Genomic DNA, 25,049 nt, shown 5'->3' with positions numbered 1-25,049 from the left:
TTCTCACATTTTTCTCCCTCCTCTCTCTCACAGTTGCTGCGCAGTGTTTTTTACCCTTTCTTAAATATGTTACCACAGAGGTGCCACCAGCATTGCAGGTGGGCTCAGCCTTGGGCAGCAGCAGGTCTGTTTTGGACCCAGCTAAAACTGGTTGTCAGAAATGGCGACAGCTTCTGATCTCTTCTCACAGGGGCCACCCTGCAGCCCCCAGCTACCAAAACAAGGCCACAGAAACCCAATATGCATGCACGCTTCCAATAAAAAGTGGTATCAAGTAGAGCCAAGTCTCACCCTCTGTCCCAGCATCCCTGTGAAGGGAAATACTTGTGCTTTCAGGTATATTATCGGCATTATGGAATGCAGTAGTTTGTATAAAAATGTCCTTTTAGTTTCTAAATCTGTCATACCAATGCTTTCTTAATTTTACGAAGTGAAATAGTGCAACTTTTTATTAGCATTATCTGGCTATTAAGTAACAGTACTTAAACAATCATATAACTTATTTTTTTTATATACTTAACCTGCAAAATCCCCCCCAGAATAAACAAATCCTGACCCAAAAATATAACCTGTTGCATCTGTTATTCTAGAAGGTGTTTTGTGGGCTTTCTTTAGATAGTAACTCAAGTTACTTATATAGACAAGTTTGTTTTCCATTTGATTAAAAACACTTTTTTCCCTTACTTATTGCTTGTAACAGTGTGTAAGACTTCCTGTGGAGTTTATCAGTTAAACACGTGATTCCTGTTGAATTTATAGATGCTTGAATGTCCAGCTCTGAAATTAGATGGTGTTAACTTTTATTTTCTTCTGTAGTATGGCACAAAAGGGAGGTGAAAACTGAAATTCTATTTGAAATTTCCTTGGATTTTATTTTGTGGATACACTCTGAATACTCTCTTCTTGAGATTGGTATTGATTTTCTGTATTTCTGTACTGTTTTAGTTTTAAAAAACCCTGAATTTTCCAGTGAAACGAATTTATAAACCTAGCCAAAACAATTCAAGTGGTGCCAAACTAAATTCAGCCAAGGGAGAAGCACTTTGTATATGAGGAATTCAAATTGTCAGTATGTTACAAGAATGCTTTTCTAATTTTTATTCCCAGATAAGTGTTCAGTTTTTCCACAAATTCTAGTTTTGGAAGCTAACACTTAGCATGATACCTGGGTTTGGGTTCTACATGTATACATCTGCTATTCTGTATTTTTTGGCTTTTTTTCCTTGACCAGCCACCACCGCAAACACTCTAGGGTTAAACTGAACTGGACTTTATCAGGTCATGCAGTTGTGAGTAGTAGCATGTGTGAGGAGGAGAGAAGTAGCATTAACTGGTACAGCTCCGTGAAGGTGATTCATGAAAGCTTGTTCAAAGACAACTGTCAGTTCAGTTATAGAATATCATGTATAATTTTTTAATGTAAAAAGAAATTACAAGGTAGGATATAACCCGTGAAGGCTGTCATGACCATGAATTCAGTTAATACATCTGTTCTTGTATTTATTTCCCATATCCATTAACATGTTTTGTTCCTTTGCAATTTACAGCGCAGAACTCTGCAAATGCAGGTTTTGCAAACTTTGATGCATTTGGACAGTCTAGTGGCTCGAGTAATTTTGGAGGTTTCCCCACAGCAAGTCAGTCTCCTTTTCAGCCCCAAAATACAGGTAGAACTCCTAGCACTTTTGATAAATACTGAATTGAAATAATCCTTACCTTTATGTTGGAAGGTACTTGAGTTTATTTCTTGCATCTGCCTGCTTTAATGCAATCAAGCCATCTGAAGCTCTGGGGAAACTCAAAATGAATTCCTTCTGTTTGGTGTTAATTTTTTTTTTTTCCCCCTAATGCTACTCAGAAGTCTGATTTATGGCACTACGTGTTTGTTAGCTCTACACCTGAAAGAACTATGAAAAGAGTAAACCATACTGCTTTTGATAAATACTGGATTGACTCTTTATCTTGTGAGAGAAGTGTGTCAGTAGACCCAAAAGCACATCATGGTACCAAGAAGTGTGTGTCTATGTGTATGTGTGACGTATACACACACTTCAATATGTTTGACTTCATGTGTAGAGCCTATTGCTAAGATTTATTTTGCTTTCCTTTAATTTGATCATGCTTTAGAACTTCTGCTTGAGCTTACACTTGCTGTTTGTCTAGATCTTTGGCTGACTGACTTTCTTTTCCTTTTTTTTTTTTTTCTTTTGAGTGTCGTGTCGTTTTAAACTTTTTTTCAAATTTTCTTTCTCCCTTCTTATGTTAACTTTAACCCACACACAATTTCTGGCTGTCCAGCGTTCAGAACGCTTTCATCTAGCTGCAGTTTTGGTGAATTTACTTCAGCTTTTCCTCTCCAGGCTGTACACAGTAAGTTCCACACAGTGGAAAACTCAGCTTGCTTCATGTTATGCCATTGTAGTATAGCATTTTCATTCCTGCTGTTGCATATGTTTTCACTTGATTATGCTATTAGAAAGTTGTGTGTTCTGTAGTATGAGTGGAATCCTCAACCAACTGTTACAAAATGGGATACACTTAATGGAACAACTCATTTAAATTCAAGTACGTGGCCTGCCTAGATTAAATTGTCTGGACACTGAAGAGATGGAAGTTCATGGTTTCATCTTTGAACTGAAGTTCGGTTGTGTGGATCTAAGTCAGAATTTTAAAACTGATTTATGTATCTCTGACATCAGTGAAGACTTGGTATGAAAAGAGCTGTGTTGTGTCTTCCCCCTCACCTCTTTCCTGACTGGATGTAGTCTAACAAATCTGAGAACAGAGAAACAAACTATCTCTCTAAACCTTGGCATGGAATCATACTGCTTCTGGAATTCTAGGCACTGTTTTTTGCTTAGAACAATGACTGACACTGAAATGGTTAAATATTGTACCATTAAGTAAATGCAAACAGCAGCTATTCATTAGACACGTATGACAGGAAAATGAGGCTTCTGTATTTTGAATATTAAAGATTCAGACAAATACTTATTTTTCTAGCAAAATATTGTTGAAATTACTTTAACATCTAATAAATAGCATAAAGTTTTATAAAATCAAATTATGATTGTGATTCAAGCTGGTGAAGCTTGGGGGGGGTTTGTCCCTGTTCTGCAGACTGAAAAATATTTTAAAAATATATTTTTTCTGATGACACAATATAACTTTGAAGGAAATAGGAAAGGGTCTTAAATGTGTGCTGGGGGAACATGTTGCCTCATGTAACCACAAAAAGGTGGGATTATTGTGCCATCAGTTACAGTTGGAGAGACTTTCTCTAGCTTTTGAGTGTTGACCATGTTTAATTTACTTTGTTGCAGGTGGAAGCGCTGGATCAGTGAATGCTAACTTTGCCCACTTTGATAACTTCCCCAAATCCTCCAGTGCTGATTTTGGAGCCTTCAATGCTTCTCAGAGCAATGCAACAGCAACTGCAGCCAGTAAAGCTGCAGTGAATAAACCGAATCTCCAGTCAGCTGACAAATATGCAGCTCTTGCTAATTTAGATAACATCTTCAGCGCAGGGCAAGGTATTAAACTTTATTCTTTGACATGCTTATTCTTCATGTGTAACTTGCCACAAGGATGGCTGTGCATGTCAAAATAGTAACTGTATTTCAAAATGTCCTATTCTTTAAGTTCCCAGTAGAATTTCATGTCAGTGAAACCTTAATGTGTAAGACGTAGGTTTTAAGACTAACATCACTCCAAAAGGATGTCATCAGAAGACTACTTTTTGGGAACCTACTTGCTGTCAAGATTAATAACTCTAAGTGGAAATATCTAAATAATTATTACTGCAATGATGAAAAAATATAAATGTATATTTTATATTTGTGCTAAAACCTATAGTGAAGGCTCTTGAATGGAGAACTACAGTTGCTGCAGAGAGCTGCCAGAGTAGGTTTCCTACTTCTCGGCCACAGAAAGATTTGGCTTTAGTTTTTTTATAAACTACTAGCAGTGATACTTGGATTTAGTTGATTTTAAGTTAAGGAGAAAAAACTAGTTATTCTGTAACTTTCTTTTCTGTATAAAAATTTGCATTGGTTTGTAACTTAGAGCTTTATTCTGAAATGGATAACTTGCGGGTATGTGTTTTGTTAAATTTTCTAGTTGAAAATGATGGAAGTATTGAGACCAGGGAAACCAGGAGCTGCAGAATATCTATAGAAGCATGACACTTTGCTAATAGCTAATAGCTTGTAAGACATTTATTATTTTTTTCCTGTATGCCTTAGTGCGTGTGTAACTTTCAAATCTGAAACTTAAACTGTCCACGAACGTTAGTTTAGTTCTCAACAGCAGGGCAGAAAGTGAAACCATCTTAATCACTTCTAATCTGGTTTCTTTCTTTCTAGGTGGTAGTGAGCAAGGAAGTGGCTTCAGTACAGTAGTGTCAGCATCAGCAGGTCCTGCATTGTCAGCCCCAAATCAGTCAAGTGCGTCTTCAGACAAGTATGCGGCTCTAGCAGAATTAGACAGCGTGTTCAGCTCCACAGCAACCTCTAGTAACGCATATACTTCCACCAGTAATGTTAGCAGGTACTTTGTTAGAAGTAGCTGACTTTCTACATTGACTTCAGCAATATGCAGAAAAGTAGCTCAAAGTTGTTTCTCAGTTATGGTTTTCTTTCTTATCTAACTGGGGAAATGTTGAATGAGTTTAGAGGTACTACTGAAACTGCATCCTTTGTTTTAAATAATAGCAGTACTGCCTGTTAAATATTACAAGATAAAATTAAGAATACCTTCTGTCAGCAGAATGTTCTCTGCACCTGCCTAGTCATTATATGCTAAACCTGTTAGATGGTAACACTTTCCTGTACAGAATATTTGCATGCATACTGAAAATCATAGCATCGTCCCTGGCAAAAAAAAAATATTATTCAGATATTTGTAATGTAAATGGTGCCAACCACTTCTTTTTTTAGATCATTGAAGTAATAAATACCAAATGCCTGTTATAGCTCTGCTTGGTATTGCAAGTGCCCCTAAAGCTTCTGCTTTCCAACCTCTATGCTGATGGCCTCTGTTCAATATTTTTTCTCCTGCTGTTGGTGGAGGGGACTCTTCATTGCTCAGCACTAGTTATAGTCTCTGACCCTGCCGTCAGGGACTCAGTTCCTGGCATCAGTGAATTATATTGCAGTTTGCAAACCGCACGCAAGCATTCCTTTTCTAGTCTTTTACATGCCAACGATAATTTTAAGTTGTATTTAATTGTTAAACAAGCAATTCTGACTTCACTGAATGTATGAATTATTTTCAGCAATGCTTTTGGGACAGTACCCGTGGCTGCTACTGCACAGACACAGCCTGCATCTTCGAGTGTGCCTGCTCCATTTGGAGGTATATGACTGTTACTAACACCTTTTGTGGACTGTAAGCAAACATCTTACTAATTTTTAGTTGATAGTGCTATACTTCGACACTAGTGATGTTGAAGCTACTAAAGTATGCCAAAAAAAGTACTACTGTTGTGATGCATTTCAAATGAAGCATTTTATTATCAATTTCTAAATTTTCATCTTATTTTGGATATTTATGTATCTGTATAAAAGCTATATAAACTTATTGTGTGTCAGACTGGCTATTTTTAAAAGACTTTATTAAATAAGATGTTTTTAATCTTTCAGCAACACCTTCCACAAATCCATTTGTAGCTGCCCCTGTTGCCCCAGTGGCACCTTCAACAAATCCATTCCAGACCAATAGCCGAGGAGCAACAGGTTAGGAAAAAAACCCTGAGCATTTGAGAAACTTGCTTTAAAGACTTGCATTGATTCTTTTTTTCATAATGTGTAATTGGTTCCTTAAAGATTTTCTGTATTATCTGTCTCTAGTCTTATTTGACATGTTGTGTGTTCGGTCAACGTAGAGTACAATATTTATGAATAGTTTGCAGAAATCAACTTTAAAGTTTTTTGGGGGGGATAAGTGATGCTTTTTGTTGGGCTGAGGACGTTAGTTTCCTGTTTCTGGCCCAATCCTAGGGTTTCAAATAGTGGCTATGAAAAATGTCAATGATCTGTTTAAGATATTCTGGTACTACCTGAGCTATTTGTAGTCTGTGTGTTACCAGTTGGGTACCTTCCAAGACTGTAACCTTGGCTTTTAAGCGTGCTTCATCGCATGTTGCCCTGAAATCAGGGATCTCGAAAGCCCTGCTGCTAAGCTGGTACGCTTGATTGTGGGTTTTTTTTTTCCTTTCTTTATTTTGAAGTCCTGAAAGCCCTCAAACACAAAAAGCTGGGGCTAGAACCAGGAAAGACAAGGCTCTTGGGCTGTTAGCCCCTCACCCATCCACTTACTCAGTACATTGGTGGTGTCCTTTATTTTCCTCTTCTGTAACAGTAAAGTATGTGTTTAAATATAATCTTTACACTCATTATTTACATTAATTTTTGGGGGGAGGATTCTATAGAACATAGTTCCATAGACAAGAACTTAATCATTTCTTAAAAAAGCCAACCTTTACTTTTCTTTAAAACACTGAACTTGGGTTTAGATGACTGTTATATTATGCTAATTTTCCTCTCCAAAGGCACTGCTAAATTTTTGCACTCTTATCTATTAATTCGACTTCCACAGACTTAAATCACCTGATGTATGCATTTTAACATTGAGTTGTACTTTGCTCTAAGTTTTAGGTAGATCTAATTAAACTGATCAGGCGGAGTTAAAAATGTATTGATCAAATTCATGTCCTCTGCTAAGATGCATTCTGTTTTCAGTCCCCTTTGAGATGTTATGCAGTTAAGCTTATTCAGCTATTTAAAGTCCAAAATACCTTTTTCCTTATTTTAATCTCATTCTTAATTGTGCTATTTTGGATCATAGTTAAGAACTTGTAGCCTCTTTAGATAAATTTTTTTGAATATGGCAACTCTGTCCTTCCACCTTCTAAACTGCTACCCTTGGCTTGCAGAGGTTCTAACCCTTTGGCAGCTATACTGATGTTATGTGCTAGGTAACAGAGATAATGACTATAAGTAAAGATAATATTCTACCCATTTCAGTGTAAGGTGTAAACTCGTAGCTTGTTCTTTTATGCTAAGCTTTCTTTCTGCATGAACTTTGTTATTGATTACACGGGAGATCTGTTTTGTAGCGTTGATTTCTAATGGTTTTCTTATCTTAATCTATTGCTGGTCATGCTGTGGACAAATCATTTGGTAGATGTACCTATGTATACTTTTATATATATAAATATGTAAGTAAGAAATTACTTTCAAGAGTGTATAAATGATTTGACGTTGTCTGGTCTCTTTGTGGCTTCCATAAGGCCTCTCGGGAGCAATGCACTCTCACATATTTCCTCAGGCTCATTTTGGTAGGTGGCCACATTTGGTATCAAGTTTCTTGTGGCTAATTGTTCTTGCTTGTAAAAGCTTATTGATAGCTATCTGGTTCTCTGCACGTAGACTTTCAGAAGACTTTCTGTGTTTTAAAATGGAGTGGGTGTGGGCAAAGGGAAAGAAGAGCATACACAGGCAACCTATTAAGCAACTAAAACAAAACCATTATTGACATCCTCCATGGTCACAATACAATGCTAACAAGTGACTCCTGAAGTTTCTGCCAACGGTAGCTTGATGCCTTTTGGGATATCCCAAGTCACTGCTCATTTTGTTGTGCTGCTGTTTGCTGTTTTAGCAAGTTTCCCTGTTGAATAGCTTCTCTGCTATTTGTAACTTGAGAAGAATGCTAGTATGTTAGTTCTGCGCGTACTTTGTCAGCATTTTATGTATGTATAAAGTCTTGCCCTCGAATACTTTTGGGGTAACTTTTTTCAACTCTTAATCAAGCTATATTCATTAAATATATGAAATTTTTTAAACAGCTGAGCTTGCATAAAATCTATCTTGTAACATTTCAAAAGAAAAGTGCTGTCTAATATTTAACTAGAATTAAATGCTTGGTGTCTGTATTTGTACCAAAAAAACTTCTATTCGCTTGTCCTTCCAAGAATAACTCCCAAAAGACTGAATAATGGTTTTGTTATTACATTTTTGCACTTGATGTGCTGTATATTTAAAGGCGTGTGGAGAAGCATATGAGCTCAGTGTTCTTTATTTGAAATGTTCAGCAGAGAATCAGATGAAGTTTGGGTTTTTTTTTTTCGTTTTAAGTGCTACCTCAACAGCAAAAGCGTTTGCAATAGGAACCCTGTGTGCAAATAATGTGCATGGTGAAAGTTTCCTTTAAAGGGACATTAAGGATGGGATGAAGAGAGAGGGGATGCATGTATCCCTTATGATTTTTGTTTAACTTCCTGTAATGCAGCTTAAAGTAGGAAGATCCTTCCATGCTTTTCTCAGAAGGAGAAAAACAGAGGGGCTTATGCTGCCTGAAAGTGCTTGCTTCTGATATGTACAGCCTTTTACCAGAAAAACTCTGGGGGAAGTATACGATAACATAGAAAATGTAAAAAAAAAAAAAAAAAAATTTTTTCCTTTTCAGAAAGTATATCTGAATGTGCTGGATCTAATAAATTTTAAATTACCCCATTCATTTTTTAAAGCGCAAAAGTAAATTATGCATTTAGTTGGTGGTGATCCGAGCTAACAAATTGGTTCGGTGGCTGTAAAAGTTGAACCTAACTTTTGTATGGTCACTGAGGCATTAGGAGACTTTTCTTAACATGGCATTATAGTAATTGGTCTCATGAAAAAAGTGATTTCTTACAAATAATTGAATGTTATTTTTTGCTTGCCAGCAGCAACATTTGGTACTGCATCCGTGAGCATGCCTGCAGGATTTGGAACTCCTGCCTCCTACAGTCTTCCTACTAGTTTTAGTGGCAACTTCCAGCAGCCCACGTTCCCAACCCAGGCAGCTTTCCCGCAACAGACTGCTTTTGCTCAGCAGCCAAATGGTAGGTCTATATGTTTTTAGATGATGTTGGTTAAATCAGAAACGTGGAGAAAATGATCTGTCTGTAAGTTTGCAATAATGGGTGTGTATTTATTTCTATATGAACTTGATGATAATATTGATGAGTGGTTCCCACACTCTGTCTGGGCTCTGTAGTTGAACTTTTCTGACTTGGTTGTATGCCATGACACAGCTGAAATTTTACTATAATCTGATACTAAAATTATAAGTATTCCCAGTCTTAAAGTGTTTTTTTGCATGAAGGATGGTTTTGTCTTCATTTTTGGAGTGCCTGCAACCACTTAGAACACTTTCTCTAACTTCATAGAACACAGGCAAGAAAAAATGGAAAGTACTTTGTCCCTAAATTTAAATGATAAAACAACATTGAAAAAAGTGCACATGTGGAAACTGGAAATTGTTTTGTTCCAAACTGTTGAAAATAAAACTAACAAAAAGCTAGCCTTTTTTTTTCTTTTTTTTTACGCTTACATGCCTGGTAGTGTTTTAAGTAGGATCAGTCCTCCTGATTGTGCAGTCCAGGCTTCCACTTATTTTTATGTGGGAGCTGCAGTAAAGAACTCTTTGAAGATTGGTTACTAGTATTAATATTTTTCACTTATCTTTCCAAGGAGCAGGTTTTGCTGCATTTGGACAGGCAAAGCCTGTAGTAACTCCTTTTGGACAAGTTGCAGCTGTTGGAGTATCTAGTAACCCTTTTATGGTAAGTGAGTTGTTGCATGGTATTAACTTCTCTGTGTCTGAAGCGTCATGATCTCTAACAGTTTAGAGAGACACAAAGATTTTTATTTTTTTTTGCTTCAAATAAGGGAAGGCAGCACGTGACTTTCCTAAATGCAGTTCATTGTTACGATGGCATGGCATTTGTAAGGCTGTTCAAATGAAAACAGAGGTACTTGTATACCATGCTCTTACAGTAGCCTAATTTTGGAGAAGCACCAAAAAAAGAAGACTGCAACATAAACAAGAAATATTTCCTAATAGGTTGTTTTCTTTTTTATATAGCCTGCACTTATGACTTTTACAATATGGAAAAAATCTTAGATTTGTCTTATTTTTCTTCTTTCGTTTTCCCCCAGGCTGGTGCACCAACAGGACAATTTCCAACAGGAAGCTCATCAACCAATCCTTTCTTATAGCCTTATAGACACTTTACCCAAAAGAACTCTTATGTGGTCACATAACATCTCTGCGCCTCTTGCACTGTTGTCTTGTTTCACTGATATTAGCTTTAAACACAAAAGAAGTCTTTAAGAAGTAAAAATAAAAGCCTGCATTGTGTACCTTTAAAAAAAAAATTTAAAAAAATAAATACACAAAAACCAAGAAAACCAATCCCCCACCAGGTAATAACGTGCAAAACAGAGGGCTGTGGTAACATCCTTGAACCTGTGAACTGGCAGGTAAAAAGTAGCGGTATCATGTATATTAAAATTGGCTAATAAGTTATTGCAGATACCACATTCATTATGCTGCAGTACTGTACATATTTTTCTTAGAAAATAGCTATTTGTGCATATCAGTATTTGTAACTTTAACACATTGTTATGTGAAAAATGTTACTGGGAAATAGATCAGCCACTTTAAGGTGCTGTTGTATCTCTTGGAATGGATGAGCTACATCATTTTAACCATTGGTATTGGAAGTCATGAAGTTAAATTGAAGGTTTGTTCATTTCTCAAAACGTTTTCCTTTCCTAAGAGCTCTTCTATTTATACATGCCTAAATCTCTAATGTTAGAGGGATACCTGTCTGCATAATAAAGCTGATCATGTTTTGCTACAGTTTGCAGGTGAAAAAAAATAAATATTAGAAAAAACAACTGTGTGGCATTATTTCTGTGCAGTAACACTTTATTGGGCTGAAATGTACATATTTTGAGTCTGATACACAGATGAGTTATCAAAAGCAATACACTTAAAGGTGAGTTAAGCTTAAAATTTTTGCATGCCTCACTTGAATATGTTTCTTTATGTCTTTGTGACAAAGCTTGCTGTTCTAGCCCGAGGGAAGTGACCTATCGAACAGGAAAATGCTAAGTGAGCTTGGATTAGTTTGACAGCATGGCTGTGAATCGAAGGACACTGGAAGCACTGAGGAGGGTAGTTACTTCAGAAATGGTTACCTGCAAAAGACTCGTAATTATGGGTAGCTAACGACAGCCTTTGAACAAGACTTAGTTGTGGTAAGAACAGTGTGTGTAATAGCAGGCTACGGTACCACAGATGTAATGGCACTCTTTTTATTAAAAATTGATATATAGTAGTAAGACCTCCTGTGGAATATTAAATTCATTGATTATTTTTTTTAATTTACTGGAATGTTTCCTGCCATACTAGAATGGAATTTGTAGGGGGTGGAAACGTCCAGCTTATGTAGTCTGTAATAGTAAGAAGGTTTAAGAAAAAATACAACTCTGTGTCAAAGTAGTTGGTGATGGTGTTGTAAACACAGACATAACTTGGCTTAAGTTCAAGTGTAATACTGGAACTAAGCAAATAATGTAAATATATTGTGAATACATAAACTGCAAGCTTAAAAAAAGGTTTCTGACCGGCCAGAGAGTAAAATTCTAACAGCTTTCAAGATAACAGGAATAAATAAGATCAGATTTTTTTTTTGAGAAAAGGATGTGCAAGCCCACAAGTGTGAAAATACTTGAAGGTTAAGACATTTTACTTGTAACTGACAGCCTGAATGTTAGATCCCCTTATTTCTAGGGGAGCTGAAAGACTTGACCACTGCTTGTAAAAACACTCTTATGCCAGTGCTTTTGACTGCCTATTGGGGGGTAGTAATTTCTGTATCTTAGCATTTTATTTTTAATTTTTTTTTAAGATTTGGAGATCCCAAAGCAGCAAACAGGCAGCTTACACAACAAGCTGCTTATAGCAGCATTCCTCACTTAAATGTCTGGTTTTGTCCTGTTGGCATATTTAAAGTTAAAACAGACTTGACGTCTGTCTCTTCCTTCTGATGAGGACTGCTGGATAGAGTATGGCATATAGTTTAATTTCCAAGACTCTCTGGGAAATTCACTAAATGAATCCTGAGCAATTGAAGGTTTTCAGGATGTTGGTGATGCCCTTGCTTTCACCACTGTTTTTTAGCATAGTATAAATAACTGTAGTTCTCTATTGTTGACCTTAGCTATTTTGGGATAGTAACACAAATGCCGTAGATAGTGGGGGAACTGCAGGGGTTCAGAAGGACTTGTGGAACACTTACATATGCTTATTGCAGGGAACTGGACCAAATCAACCAAACGTCTCATCAAGGAGATGAAGAGCCTTGTGGAAGCGGAAAAATCCTGTTCTCTCTTCACCTAAATTGATGTAAATTAAGCTTTGGGCAAGGGCTAATGAGATCAGCATCTACCGAAATTGTTGTTCTGATCCAAAAGAAGCTGATTACTGCTAAGAGATACTGAAATTCATTTATGTATGCAAAGCATGTAGTTTTAGATTATGCTGCAGAAATAATGGAATACCTTATTTTTCATAACTAGCTTGAATGCAGATAAAAAGTTGACAACTTTTACTACATAGGGCCACATCTGTTTAGTGTATGTTTACTAATTTTAAGTTTGTCAGACTCCAGACAAGTAGCTGAAGATCTCGTATTGTTTTGTGTCTCCTTTATATTGAGCAGAAACTGACGCTGTGCCTGTTTTGTTGATTAGATTTGTTAAAATAGCTATATTTACAAAATGAATTCTTCACCCACGATTACAAGTGTTTTGTCTTGGAAATCTTTGCAGTTGTTCACGTAATTGCTCATGCAACTAGCATAGCTGCCAAAAAGCTATGCTTCCAATAGCTTGTCAGTAGCCTCTTCTGCTTTAACATTAAAGCACTTCACTTGGTAAATTTAGCCTGCTTATACAGAAATTAATTTGGAGACCTTCTAGACCTTTTACTCCTAATATGTCAGCTCTTATGTGTATAAGAAGATGGTGTAAGAGACATCCTGAGTTCTACAAGGCAGACGTGATGCCCACTTTCTGCAGTTCAAAGTTATTTAATGGCTGCAAACTCCCAAGCACTGTGTTGAAACGAATGCTGAGGTAAGAAATTAGTTTGAAAAGGGTGGAATTTAGTTGGAATTCCTGAAAGAGAACCATAAATATGATGCAAGTATTCTTCTGTCTTGAAGGGAAAACTTACTGGGGCATAAAGGCAAGCTCAAGCAGCTTTTAAAAGTATGCTTTTAAAAGAATTAGTAATTTTTACTTTCTTGTGAGCTGAATTAGGGAACCAACCATTAGTTACTTCCGACTCTTGGCAAATATGTAAGTTGTGGTAAAGGGAACACAATGCAATCTGCTGCTGTCTAATACAGTTTACTCCAAAGTAGACATTATTGAACACAATTGAAAGAACATTCCCTAATTAGCTTTAGTTATATCTAAACTTTAAGTGGTGTTATTTAAGTCAGTATGCCTTGTATAGAAATTGAAGTGTCTCCCCGTGGCTTAGAAATAAGAAGTGAGTTTAGGAGGCTTTTCTGCAACCAAAGGTTAAGTGTGCGTGGGTCATGGCAGTTGTCAGACATAATTAATGCATAGGCTTATCAAGCCAGACGCTCAAAGGGAAGGCGAGTCTGTTGTATTAGTACACCTTGAATGAATTTGTGGTAAAGCTGTCACTGCATCGGTAGCAGTTTATCTGTTTATGATGACATGTTTTCCTTACAGTCCTGTAACCTCAGATTTCTGAGGAGTGCCTTGTCTGTCTGGAATCTGAAATGACTGCGTTTGGCCATTTGTAAATTGAAGTGGCAGAATTGCTATGCTGTATAGCATCGTAGTAATCCACCTTTGAACATTCAGAAGTAGTGTCTTTTGGAAAAAAAAGTTTACTGTTATTTGTTAACTTGCTTTAAAAATGCATGTCACAACTTCCAGCTGAAGACTTTTTAAGTTTTCAAAAGCTTTCTGTGTCAAACTTTCCAACAGATCACCCTGCTGCTCTGGAGCAAGGCCTTCTTTAGATTCCTTAGCAACCTTTGAAGGTCGTACACCTACAGCTACATTGCCATTAATTGAAATACTCAGTAGAAGTGAAAGCTCAAACATGTTCTATTATGAGGTTCAGACATCTGTATGCCGTTGCTTGTGCTTATTGAGCATTAATAGAAGTTTTGGTGTCAGAACATTACATTTGAGTTGTGTTCAAAAGATTGTTTGGTATTAGATCTACCGGTGAAGAAAAACAGGCAAAATGCATCGTCCTGTTGGCAAAGCTCTTTATGCTGTAGGCTTGTGAACGGCCTGTTTCACCATTGACCAGTCTTGCTTGATTGAGCATTATGTTTTTCCTAATTAATTGTTCAGATGATGCAGCCTTCTGCACTGTTGCTTGCAGCCATTCTTTTTGTCTCCTTTGTCAATGATCAGTGCTTTCATCAACAGCACTGTTATTTCTGCGTTTGGTGGAGATAAAGGTGTATACACTTCTGATGAGGAAAATTCCAGCTATGAACGCGAAGTAGCAGCCATAAATGAGGAACTGGGAAATGGAGGTGGGGAAGAAAGAGAAGGGAGAGTCAAAAACTGCTTTTGCTGTTAGGTAATAACTTAAGGGTGTCCCTCCACTGCCGCCTTCCCTTCCCTGTCACCCATGCCCCAAAATAATCCCATCTTGAAAGGATTCAAGAAGTCTGGCTGCCTGACTTCACGCTGTAGGAAGTCTGTGGTTGTAAAAGGAGGGGAAGAGAATACTGTTACCTGTGTCCTCTCCACCTCAATAAAGGAGGAGGACAGCCGCCCTGCACTTCTTGGCTCTTCTCCGAAAAGATGAAAGCTAGAGATTTGGACCTCATTTAGTGTGTAAGTTTAAACTTGAAATGGGGAATCATGAGATAATTTAATTTTCAGAGTTACAGTAACTTAAAGATGCACCCAATGAAAATATGTAACTTAGAATTACCCTAGTAATAGACCCACAGATTGCCTTTCAGCTTGCTTCCTGCTTCTGTTTATGGTATTTTGACAATAAACTTGTTAATAGGAAGCCTTTAAATAAAAAAAAATCCTGAGTAATAGGTAGTTGTCTTTCCCTTATGCTCTATGATAATATTCTTAAAATTATCGTAGAAATGCAAAAATTGGCAGGACTAGAGGACAAGTGGGTTGTAGTAGCTACTGCCAGTTCACTTTACATCAACCTCTTTTTCAAGTGAGTAACTGTCCTAAGCTAGCCCGTTACCTAATATCTTCCCAAAGGCTAATCTTGGAGTAGAACCCTCTTCTGGAGGAGAGTGGGGGAAATGAGAGCAGCGTGAGTAACGTAGTTTACCTGGGTGCTGATATCTAATCCCAGACCTTTTGAATCTACTACCACAATAGTTAAAATTGTCTGAATCACCAGTGCAACAAAGTTGTTGAAGCCAAACATCAAAGCATAACGCTCCATGCTTAGATTGACGGCAATCTGAAACCTGAAAATGAAGGTACAGGTTAACTAAACTGTGGAGAGAATGGACGCTTGCAATTTACGTACGGGAGAAAGTTTGGGACCAATTTAATGGGCATAGTGGGTTCTTCATAGGATAAAGCCTCTTCAGTCTTGGCTATTAAGCTTTAACAGCTTCATTTTGCCAGAAATCTCTTGTTTTTCTGGCTTTGGCATTTTAGTGTATCCTACTTATCTTATTTCAGTGGATTTTTTTGCTAAATAAAGACCTGTCTACGTTCACTTGATCATTTAGAGAATACTTGTACATAGGTCATTGAACAGCTAAATGCAGAATAAGTTTCTGTTCCAGTTTGCTGACTTGGAGTAACCTATTGTAATGGTTAGGTCATATAATTTTAAGCGTAGATTTATATAAGCTAGAAATAATGTGTGTTGCTGTCATGACCTATTTAAAAATCTTATTTCTAGGGAAACTTTCAGTAAAATTTTGGTAGACTTAAAAATGTGATGCTGATTTAAATCAGTTTAATTAGAACAGTTGTGTATTATACTTACGTTGCTATTGTTATAAGGAGCATATAGCACGCTTTAAACGCAAGGTAACCAGCATAACAGGCCCAGATGTTGTCGGTAAAGTACATAAGAAACAGGGAACCAGCGTCCATTGCAGAAAAAATTCCCAAAACCAGTTCTCCAGAAAGATCCCAGTTTACTTTGGCATATCCAACTGCCATGGATGTTGCTGAACCTAAAAAGTTAAAAGTAATAATTAAAACTCCGCAACATCATCATCATTCTAGAGCCATTGCCTAATTGTGTAAATGGATCATACCAGGAGCTCTTGAGACTGTTATGGTCACAATAGCATTTGATAATGGTGTGGCTTCTACTTTCTGTTAGTGGTCTGGGAGTCTTGTATTTCTCTGGTTGCTTGGGGTTTTTTGGGTTTGGTGGTGTGGGGTTTTTTTTTGGTTTTTTTTTTTTTCCTCCTTGCTTACAGAGCCTTCACAGACTGAAGTACTCTGAGAAAGTGCCTCACGCCTAAGGCTGGAGGCAGCAGTGTACGGTCTATTGGTGGTGTTCCATATTCTAACAACTGTGAGCAAAGAGAAGAACAATCCCACCAAGCATTTTCTGCTGAAATATGCATAATGGAGTTTAATTCCTTCACGTAAAGATCTTTATGAAATGAAAATCTGTTGCACTCCCTCTTCCTTCGTGCTTTTTTTTTTTTTTTAGGAAAGTGTCTTTTTCAGTTTCTGGTGAAAAATCTTACGAACTGCATTTGTCAGTGCTTTATTGACAATCACGGAAAGTAAAAGCCTTTACTTGAGCGTAATATGGTATAAGAAACTCCAGTGCCTTGATATTTATTTATTTTTAAATCTCTGCAATAATGATGAGGTTTACTTTTTCTCCCCATCTCAGTTCTGGAGAAATACTGTCTACTGCTGTAAGAAGGTTATCCAGCTCTGGGTTTTTTGTTTTGTTGTTTGTTTGGTTTTTTAATGCTCCTCTAGCACAGAGGCTCCTGTAGGTTTATGAAAGCTCTTTGAAACACAATATGCTGAGATTAGTAGCCCAAATGCAAAAAGAAGCCTGGTCCAGGCAGGTTATACAGCAGAGAGCATCAGTTGCCCAGATGTTTTCAGGCTGGCTAGCACATTACTGCAAAACTGGACTTCATTTGCAGGTTGCATGTGCTCTTCATCAGAATTCAAAAAGGCATAGCAGGCCTACTCCTTTGGTCCATCACTGCTCTAACCAGAGGCTTCTAGTACTGAGAGTGCTTTCCGTACTCTGAAATAGTATCGATGCCAGAGGCAAGAAAGCCCTTGGAAATACTGCTCAAACCAGTAGTCTGAGATGTTTTGGGGTGGCTTCAGCAAAATGCATTTTCATGCTGATTGCAGGGAGGAAAACTGAGAGTTCCCTGCAGAAACGTGAGATAAAGCTCCTGGTATGAAGGAGACATAGCTGTGTAAATGTGAGCTTAAAAATGAGGCTTCATTGGTACTGCAGAGCTATTTAAATGAAGAAGTTGCACTTCAGCCGTATGCCTTCTGTGGCCAAAGAGGAGTGTCATTTGGACGAACCAAGTAGCTATAAGGAGACTCAGAATGTCTGAGGCTGGAAGAGGTCTCTGGAGGTCGCCTAGCCCTCCTAAAAGCAGGGTTGGTTAAAGCAAGCTGCTCGGGATGGTGTCGAGGTTTTGAACGTCTCCAGGGATGGAGAGTCCACACCTCTGGCCAGCCTGTTCCAGTGTTAAATCACTCTCACAATAAAAATGTTCTTGTATGTTTAAGTGGAAGTTTGTTTAAATTTGTGCCCCTTGCCTCTTGTCCTGTCACTGGGCACCACTAGGAAGAGCCTGGCCCTCTTTCCTCCTTCTGTTCAAGTACTTACGCACATTAATAAGATCCCTTGTTTTCTCAAGGCTAAACAATTGCAGTGCTCTCAGCCTCTCCTTGTGTGGCCCATCCAGAGGCAAACTCATTGATCAGGATACAGATGCAGTCACAGAGTATTTGTTCTGGAGCACTTATCCTGAAATAGTCTTTAATCTACGGTCTAAACAGATCATCTAGAGCAGGGTATCTGTTAATATGATCTTTTAATTTCTAAAGCACCTAAATTAAGGTGTATTTGAGGGAGGAATAGTCAAGGTGTCATTGAAAAGGGTTTGCAACTGCTTACTTGGGGCTAAATTCATGGTTTAAAAAGAGCTGTGAACTTAAATTCTTGAAACACTTTGGTGGAATAAGGCTCCTCTAAGAAGGAAAAGCTTATATATATTTTTAAGTTTATTTTTGAAGACCCAAGTGATAAAGTTGTGCAGTAAAACCATGCTTTGCATGCAACTTGTATTGTATATTGTAGGCTGTTGCTGTTGACCTTTGTTCTTGTAGGAAATAAACAGAAAGGCACCAAAGACATTCTGAAGGATGCCATCAGCACAGGATGGGTTAGAAGTAGTTGCTAATGACCTTTTACTTACCTAAAAATGTTGCTATTGCTTCAACCGCTCCATTGTACACTGCAGAGCTGTGAGAGGGGGCTCTGAAGTCCCACAGCACTTGGATATAGTTCAGAACCTGGTTGAAGCCTGCCGTAGCCAGAGCCCACCACAGGGACCAGTAGAGAAGTTTCCTAGAGCTGTAGCAGTCCCTCAGGTCCTTGCTCAGCTGCACCAGGACACTGAGCACGTGATTCTGGGGCTCGGCGTTATCAGCCTGCGCTTTGGGTGTTGGTCCCCTGTCAGCAGATACGGAGCCCTCGTCCTCGTGGCAGCTCGATGGCCCGTCGGGGCCAACTGAGGCCACGGCGGCTTTATCTGGTGCTGGGGGAGTTGGCGAGACATCCTTCCTGTGGAAGAACATGCTCTTTTGAGGCATTGGGAGGAAAAAGGAACACACGAATGCCAGGGACACGGAAGCCAAAGTAATGGCGTTAAGGTGAAAGTAGGATACGTCTGCTAAGGAAACCAGCAGCTGTCCCAGCACGGCGGCAACGGTGGCCGCAACCAGGGTGATACTTCTGCAATAGCTCGTCACTCTCTGATAGTGATCGGGGCTGACGACGCTGTAGATGTAGGCGTAATAAGCGACCTCAGTGGCTGTCGCCATCCCGTAGAAGAATTCCACCATCTGCATGGCCAGCACTCCGTGTGCGAAGAGCAGCAAGAACCACGTGATGATGAAGCTGATGCCCTGGAGGTGGAGGACGGGCTTGTAGCGCGCGTAGTCTGTAATCAGGAAGACTGGGAAAAGGAGTGCAAGGTAGGAGTATGTCCAAACTGGGAAAATCTGGTTGGTAACCTAGAAAATAAAAGAAAATATTTTTATAAAAATGTATTTAAATGTGGATTTTGAAGCTCTTTGACAATGATATTGAAGGAACATAATAGTGGTGACAGAAAACACTGAATTGTGCAGACTTAAACTGCCTTAAATTACAAAACTGTAAATGTACTCCTTAAGAGGCAAAGGTAGTGATGCTAGGCTCTACTACATAAACAGGTAGATTAGCTTAAAAAATAATTCTAGTAAAGGCCCATGAAGAAGGCAGATTTTGATGCGCAGCTGTTTAAAGCAGTTATAACAGTGTTTGTGTCACAGGAAAGTCTGTCTAGCATCAGATCCTATTCCCCAGACGAGCTGAAAAAGAATGCCTACTTACTTTTCACATGAGTCATTGTATACCTTTGGTCACCTCTCTCCTTTGTTACAATTTGGGGGGGAAAAAAAAGCATATGCCTCTTATGATGGGGGAACTGGAAATGCATATAGTGAGTGTGTGGCTGTTACTATGTTCACCTTCTATATCTTCTTCAAACATAATGTGTAAGAAGTAAGTCTGATGCAGTTGGTAATTTTGGTAAGTTGCAGTTGGCCTTCAATGCATAGATGGTCTGAAAAGAAATTCTTTCTCTTTTTCTAAAACTGATCTGCATTCAGGTTGGAAGATGCTGTTTACTGTTGCCACTCAAGCTCAGAGCTTGCCCAGGCAGCTTGACTACAGCTGTGGGGTTGGGTACCCCCATCTTTTAGACACAGTCACAGAAAAAGCTCACTTTGGGATGTGCAAGTTGCCTGTTTTGGGGAGGTCTTATCCAATAATTGCTGGACCTGCTAGGGTATCCATTCATGATCACTCCTTCTCTGCTTAAGCAATTAGACTAGAAAGGAATTGTTTCAAATGCTGGAAGAACGATAGTAGCTGGCTATCTTTTTACTTCTGAACTCGTACAGGAGTGAGTTGCATGGTGAGCAGCAGGTTCACTATATCTTTTGGGGTGACTTGTCTTGTTTCTCTGAACTTTAATTAGAATTTTTAAGTGTTTGACTGAAACTTATAGAATTATCTCACCGGATGTGAATTTAGCTGAAAGAGCCAGTATCTGTATTATCCTTATTTTTGAGTTAAGGATTATTGCTGAAATCAGAATTAAAGTATCCTATCATGCTATTTGTCTATTTCAGGTACTAAAGAAAAAAATTTCCCTTTGTGGTTAAAGATAATAAAAAGGGGGGAAACAAAACCCCAACAACCCAAACCATGAATACTTTTTTTTTGGAACAAACTTTGGTTTTACACTATGCTAGCAGATTCTGCCTTAACACCTGCTGCTGCACATCAAGAATGATTGTTCTTCCTATTAGCTCTATGTGGGTGTACCAAGCTTGTGGTTTCTAATTATATCATTAGCTCCATGACTCAGCCGCTTGTTAACTATGTCCCCTTTTGTTGGGAAGCATACTCCTGAAGCAGCCTCTGCTGAACAGAGGAGTAGAGCAAGGAAACTTGCAGTGCGTGCTTTTGTCAAAAAAAACAAAAAACAAAAAAACAAAACAAAACAAAAAAAAACCCACCAAAAAAACCCCAAACCAACAACCACCAAACACCCAAACCAAACTTTTTTTGAATGTGAATCTGACCTCTGGAGGCTAATGAATGCATGGAACAGCCCTGTAATGCAGGTAATAATCTAACAGCTCATAAAAGGAAGTCTGCTTGGTTTTCTTATGATTTGCACTCGCTAAGTCACTATCAGTGTAATCCACTACATCATAAATATAAAAGAATCTTAGTGTTGCCCCTCCACTGGGGTTCTAGGTGGGGAAAGGAACTAGCTGACCTGATTTTGCTGAAAGTATCAATTTCTTAACCACCAAAGTGGTTTCAAAGTCTTAAGAATGTAGGGACTTTAAGGTTTTGACCTTCTGCATGAGGTGACTCCTTACTCTTTTCCAGAAGCACCTTAAAAATTAGTCTCTAGATAAAATATACCTGTATCATTGAACACTTAATCTTCCCTTCAGTTATTGCTGTAAGACTTAATGTCTTAAGCATCTTAATTATTACTTGAGAATAGTTACATACCTCTTCAATCGTTAGGTTTTTGTCCGGTCCAGTTAGATATGGAGTGAGAAAAGATTCTGATGGCCTCATTGCAGAGAAAAATCCATTTGCACAGATGATCACCGTGGGATAAATCCAGCTACGGCATACGGCTCCCTTCCAGCAATCCATAGTCTATCTAAAAAAAAAAACCAAAAAAACCAAAAAAAAAAAAAAAAAAAAAAAACCAAAAAAACCAACCAAAAAAAACCCGCAACAAATTGTGAAAGAATAAGCACACCAGGAATTTTATAAAGATGCTCTTCGGAGCATTCTTTTTACAAATTAATCTGTAAGTTTACTTTTTAACTAACCCTACTTCAGCTAATGTTTCTGTCACTAAACCTCCGAGCCATCCCAGATGCAGCTTGTAAATGAACAACTTGGATCAAGGTGCTTTGGTGGTGGTAAACTCCAGTCTCTCTATCATCTATCAAAGGTTGTTCTTAATGACGTACTTAGAATTGAGCGGAGGTATCATAGTGGAAGAATAAAGTTCCATTACGGTCTCACTTCCGAATAAATGAGTAATGAAACTGTGAGATTAGAGCTCGTTCTCAGCATGCTTAGGGAGGCTTTTTGCTGTTGATTGGCAGCCTGGGAGCCAAGTGGAACAACAGAAGTGAAGGCCTTTTTGCAGACAATAAAAGCCACCAACCAGCCAGCTCACAACCCGTTGTGAGCTCGGTTTCTTTAAAATACTCATCATATTTCTTGCACTCCAGTCATTGGAGCAGGTAAAGAAAGATGCAGAAACTGCCTGCTCATGGTACCTGTTCAGACTTAGAAAAGAGGAATCTTGACTTCACCTTCGAAAGTGATGATCAAAAGGAAAAGAATGAGTCTTCTTTCTTTGCTGTAGTTAGCACCAAAAGGAAGCCTGAAGAGATTTGGGTTTTTTTAACTTGCTTGTTTTCCATTAGAAAGTCAATTCCACTCTTCCTGGAAAACAAGTGAAACAAGAATGTTCTGAAACATAAAAGAATGAAAGCAAAGCACTGACTGATATTTAACCAAGCTGTTACAAGCTATTTCTTTTAAAACGTTGAATTCCATTTAATAGCAGGCACTTTTCAAAAGTGCTTCTACTTGCACTGTGAGATATTGTATTTATTAAAACTTAGCATAAATAGTATACTATTAAGGCAGTATTTCTTTGACCTCAGAGGAACGTTACAAAAAACAGCTCTAACCTTGAAACTTGATTTTAAATGACTGCCTCTGATTATCATCTTTCTCTTACAGATCGTTGTATATAAAATGTAGTCGTATTATCCTTAACTCTAGTTCTGCTTTGAAATCTTTTGGTATCTGTTATCTTTTTCAAAATAAAAATATGCTAAGCCCTGGACTGATCAATAACATCAGCATAGATCTTGCTTCAATTCCAAATGCACTGAGCAAACGAGTGGCCAGCAGGTGAGCAAATGACTCTGAAGGTAAGGAACTACCTGTCAAAGCTGCAGCTGTGGTGCCCTTGCTGTGGATTCATGTGCAGTTTCCTCCTAGGATAAACAACCCTTTAGTATTGGAGGTAGTAAGAAATTTCTGTGTCTTTTAAAAAGTCTCCAAAAAGTTCTTTCTGAAGTTGATAAAATGTTATCAGAATTGAAAAAAGTAATAATCGTAATAAAAATTAATCACAGCTCTTCTTGCTCACAGACGGGCAAGCTTTATCCTTGACAGATTTTTGTCAGCAAACTGAGTTCTAATTTTAAGAGCAAGCTTTAAGAATCGTAATAGCTAATAATAAATGAAAACTGACGTGGCAAGAAAGCGACCACTTGATTGCATTTTTGTGTTAATAAATACCTTTAAAAGCTCTGGTCTCCAATTCATAGATAAGACTTAGCACCTATTTTACAGTTGAGACTGATACTGACCCTCCCCTTTGCACTGGGAATTACTTCTATACAAGGACCAATCTGTCACCTAAGGGCAAATGGACAAGAAGCTTCCAAATCTAACTTCTAAGCTAAAAAATCAGAACTGCTTCAGAGAAATGCTCCTGCTTTTTGCCTTCCTTTACCTGTGTTGCTGTGTTGTGGGTTTTTTTGTTTGGTTGGTTTTTGTTGGTTTTTTTGGTTTTTTTTTTTGACTGGACTCCCTACTTTCTTTCAAGGTTCATCAGAGGATGGAGCTGACGCTGAAGCTTGCTGGCGGGATGTGTGTTGACACTGGGAGCACACGCTGTGGCCCTCGCAGGAGGGGCCGCGTGTGGTCCCCAGAGCAGCTTTGTGATCTGACAGCGCCCGGTTGTCTTCTACAGCTACAGAAACTTCTCCCAGTGCTTTGAGTGGGTAGTGCAACCAGGCAGGCAAGTGGTCGGAGAAGCCAGGCTTGCCTCTGTGTTTCATTCTCTTTACCAACTGCTGCTGAGAAGGGAGAACCGTGGGGAAGGTGCTGCTGGCTCTGTCTGCTGGCCTGCTGAAAGGTGGCTGCTGACTAGCATTTCCCTGGTAGCCCACGCAGTGCTTGGTTAATACCTGCTTGCTTTGAGTACAAAGGCACAATCTGTTTGCTGCATTGTTGGCCAGAACTGGCCTTATCAGCTTGCTGAACTGTATCTTCATGGAAGATTTGTGCTTAAACCCACTAATGTTTCAGAGGTAGTTAAGTGTTTTATTTAGAGGGGGATATAGCTATGGGGTGATGTGCTCAGCTCCGGATTTTCGTATTTATGTGGAATCCTTTAGTATGCTAGGAGAAAGATAAGCACTTAATACTAAAATCTGCAAGGAAAGGAGGATTTGTTCCGTTTCCTTTTCCTGCAGGACTAGAGAGCCTGAGGTCGCAGCCTTGCTCATAACCTGCCAGGCCTCAGCTATCTCCTCTCCAAAGAGTGTCTGTATGTCCATGAACACACAGGTAGATGTGTGCATCTTACTGTTTTGGATGAAATCTCTAACTGTGATTGCTGAGTTAATGCCGATTTTGCAGGTGAAATCCCAGAGTAATAATGTAAGGCCCTACCTTCCCCTTGCTGCTGTTTCCACCTCCAGTGTGTCGTGTCCTTCCTAATGCTCCTAAGAGCTGCCCTCTTCCTTCCCTATTATAGCCCCTTTCAAGCCCCGCGCTCCCCCCAACTCCCAACCTCAGAATCTTTCTTTTGTAAATTTGAGAAAATAGGAATAGATTTTTTTTAAATTTTTTTTAAGTCTTGCCTGTTTTCTGAAGACAGTGTTCTCTACAGCTGCAAACCAGATGCATTGTGTCTGCATGGTTCCTTTGCTCCTTATGGCGTTCCATATACAGGGGGGCAGTGAGCTTTGACCAGTTCGAAACAGAAGAATTTTTATGGTTAATTCTACCAGTTTTTCTATCTGCTTTCCTGCAGCTTGCTATGGCCATCATTTTTTTTTTTATTTTTTTTTTTAATAATAGCAAAAGCTTCACATGTTGCTGACTCCTTTTGTCAGATGCTACATAGAGAGAAATACTTCCTAGCTTCCTGTTTGAGACCGTGGAGCTGGAAATACCAAGTTCCTCTTTCTCGCTTAAACACAACATCTGGTTAGCTTCTAGTCCAGGACTGGCACCTAGTTTTTTTAATGAAAATGCCTCAAAAGAAGTTTCCCACTCCACAAGGAAAAGCAAAACAAAATAGTCCTATCTCTACTGGACTTCGTCCCTGTTTCTTCAGGCAGGAGTACCGTGCCCTCAGTTCTGCAGTCGTAAGACACATACCTGTGCTTAGTGGAGACTGAGTACACCTCCTGCTTTTACAACTGCATTGGCTAAGCCGCTCTGCTTACAGCCAGTTTACAGCTGAGCATGTCCGCACAATACTAAACAAAAAGCCTAGAAAATTAGCTGGGTTCATT

General features: G+C 38.6%; 2 protein-coding genes across 9 annotated transcripts in view; one reads left to right on the top strand and one right to left on the bottom strand.

Annotated features, from left to right (window-relative positions):
* AGFG1 (ArfGAP with FG repeats 1) overlaps positions 1-11,175 on the top strand; it is a 38,322-nt gene extending 27,147 nt beyond the window's left edge. Inside the window, exons 6-15 of one of the 8 annotated variants that reach the window (XM_063338403.1) lie at positions 1,548-1,667; positions 2,299-2,370; positions 3,324-3,533; positions 4,365-4,548; positions 5,276-5,355; positions 5,643-5,735; positions 7,292-7,339; positions 8,729-8,884; positions 9,516-9,607; positions 9,984-11,175. In XM_063338403.1, coding sequence (XP_063194473.1) covers positions 1,548-1,667; positions 2,299-2,370; positions 3,324-3,533; positions 4,365-4,548; positions 5,276-5,355; positions 5,643-5,735; positions 7,292-7,339; positions 8,729-8,884; positions 9,516-9,607; positions 9,984-10,043 — 1,115 coding nt within the window. In that variant the 3' untranslated portion in view covers positions 10,044-11,175. Of the gene's footprint in view, positions 1-1,547; positions 1,668-2,298; positions 2,371-3,323; positions 3,534-4,364; positions 4,549-5,275; positions 5,356-5,642; positions 5,736-7,291; positions 7,340-8,725; positions 8,885-9,515; positions 9,608-9,983 lie in introns of all 8 variants that reach the window. The other 7 variants (XM_063338402.1, XM_063338405.1, XM_063338406.1 and 4 more) reach the window with 7 other exon arrangements.
* Positions 11,176-13,988: 2,813 nt separating this feature from the next.
* Positions 13,989-21,357, bottom strand: SLC19A3 (solute carrier family 19 member 3). Its single transcript, XM_063338411.1, has 5 exons — positions 21,208-21,357; positions 18,323-19,142; positions 15,880-16,072; positions 15,205-15,346; positions 13,989-14,415 (listed from the first exon to the last, which is right to left on the bottom strand). Exons 1-5 carry the CDS (start codon positions 21,355-21,357, stop codon positions 14,293-14,295), a joined length of 1,428 nt encoding a protein of 475 aa, XP_063194481.1. The 3' UTR covers positions 13,989-14,292.
* Between the last annotated feature and the right edge of the window lie 3,692 nt (positions 21,358-25,049).

This window comes from Chroicocephalus ridibundus, chromosome 6, assembly GCF_963924245.1.
Source record: "Chroicocephalus ridibundus chromosome 6, bChrRid1.1, whole genome shotgun sequence".
In the NCBI taxonomy this organism is placed as follows: Eukaryota; Metazoa; Chordata; class Aves; order Charadriiformes; family Laridae; genus Chroicocephalus; species Chroicocephalus ridibundus.
This window is presented reverse-complemented; position numbering and strand designations above follow the sequence as displayed.

Bases quoted from the DNA above. Each gene is read 5' to 3' on its own strand.
- SLC19A3 (XM_063338411.1), bottom strand. From the start codon at position 21,357: ATGGATTGCTGGAAGGGAGCCGTATGCCGTAGCTGGATTTATCCCACG. The intron at 19,143-21,207 runs GTATGTAACTAT...TTTATTTTCTAG, and splicing joins AAAACCTAACGATTGAAGAG to GTTACCAACCAGATTTTCCC. The intron at 15,347-15,879 runs GTAAGTATAATA...CTTCATTTTCAG, and splicing joins CTCCTTATAACAATAGCAAC to GTTTCAGATTGCCGTCAATC.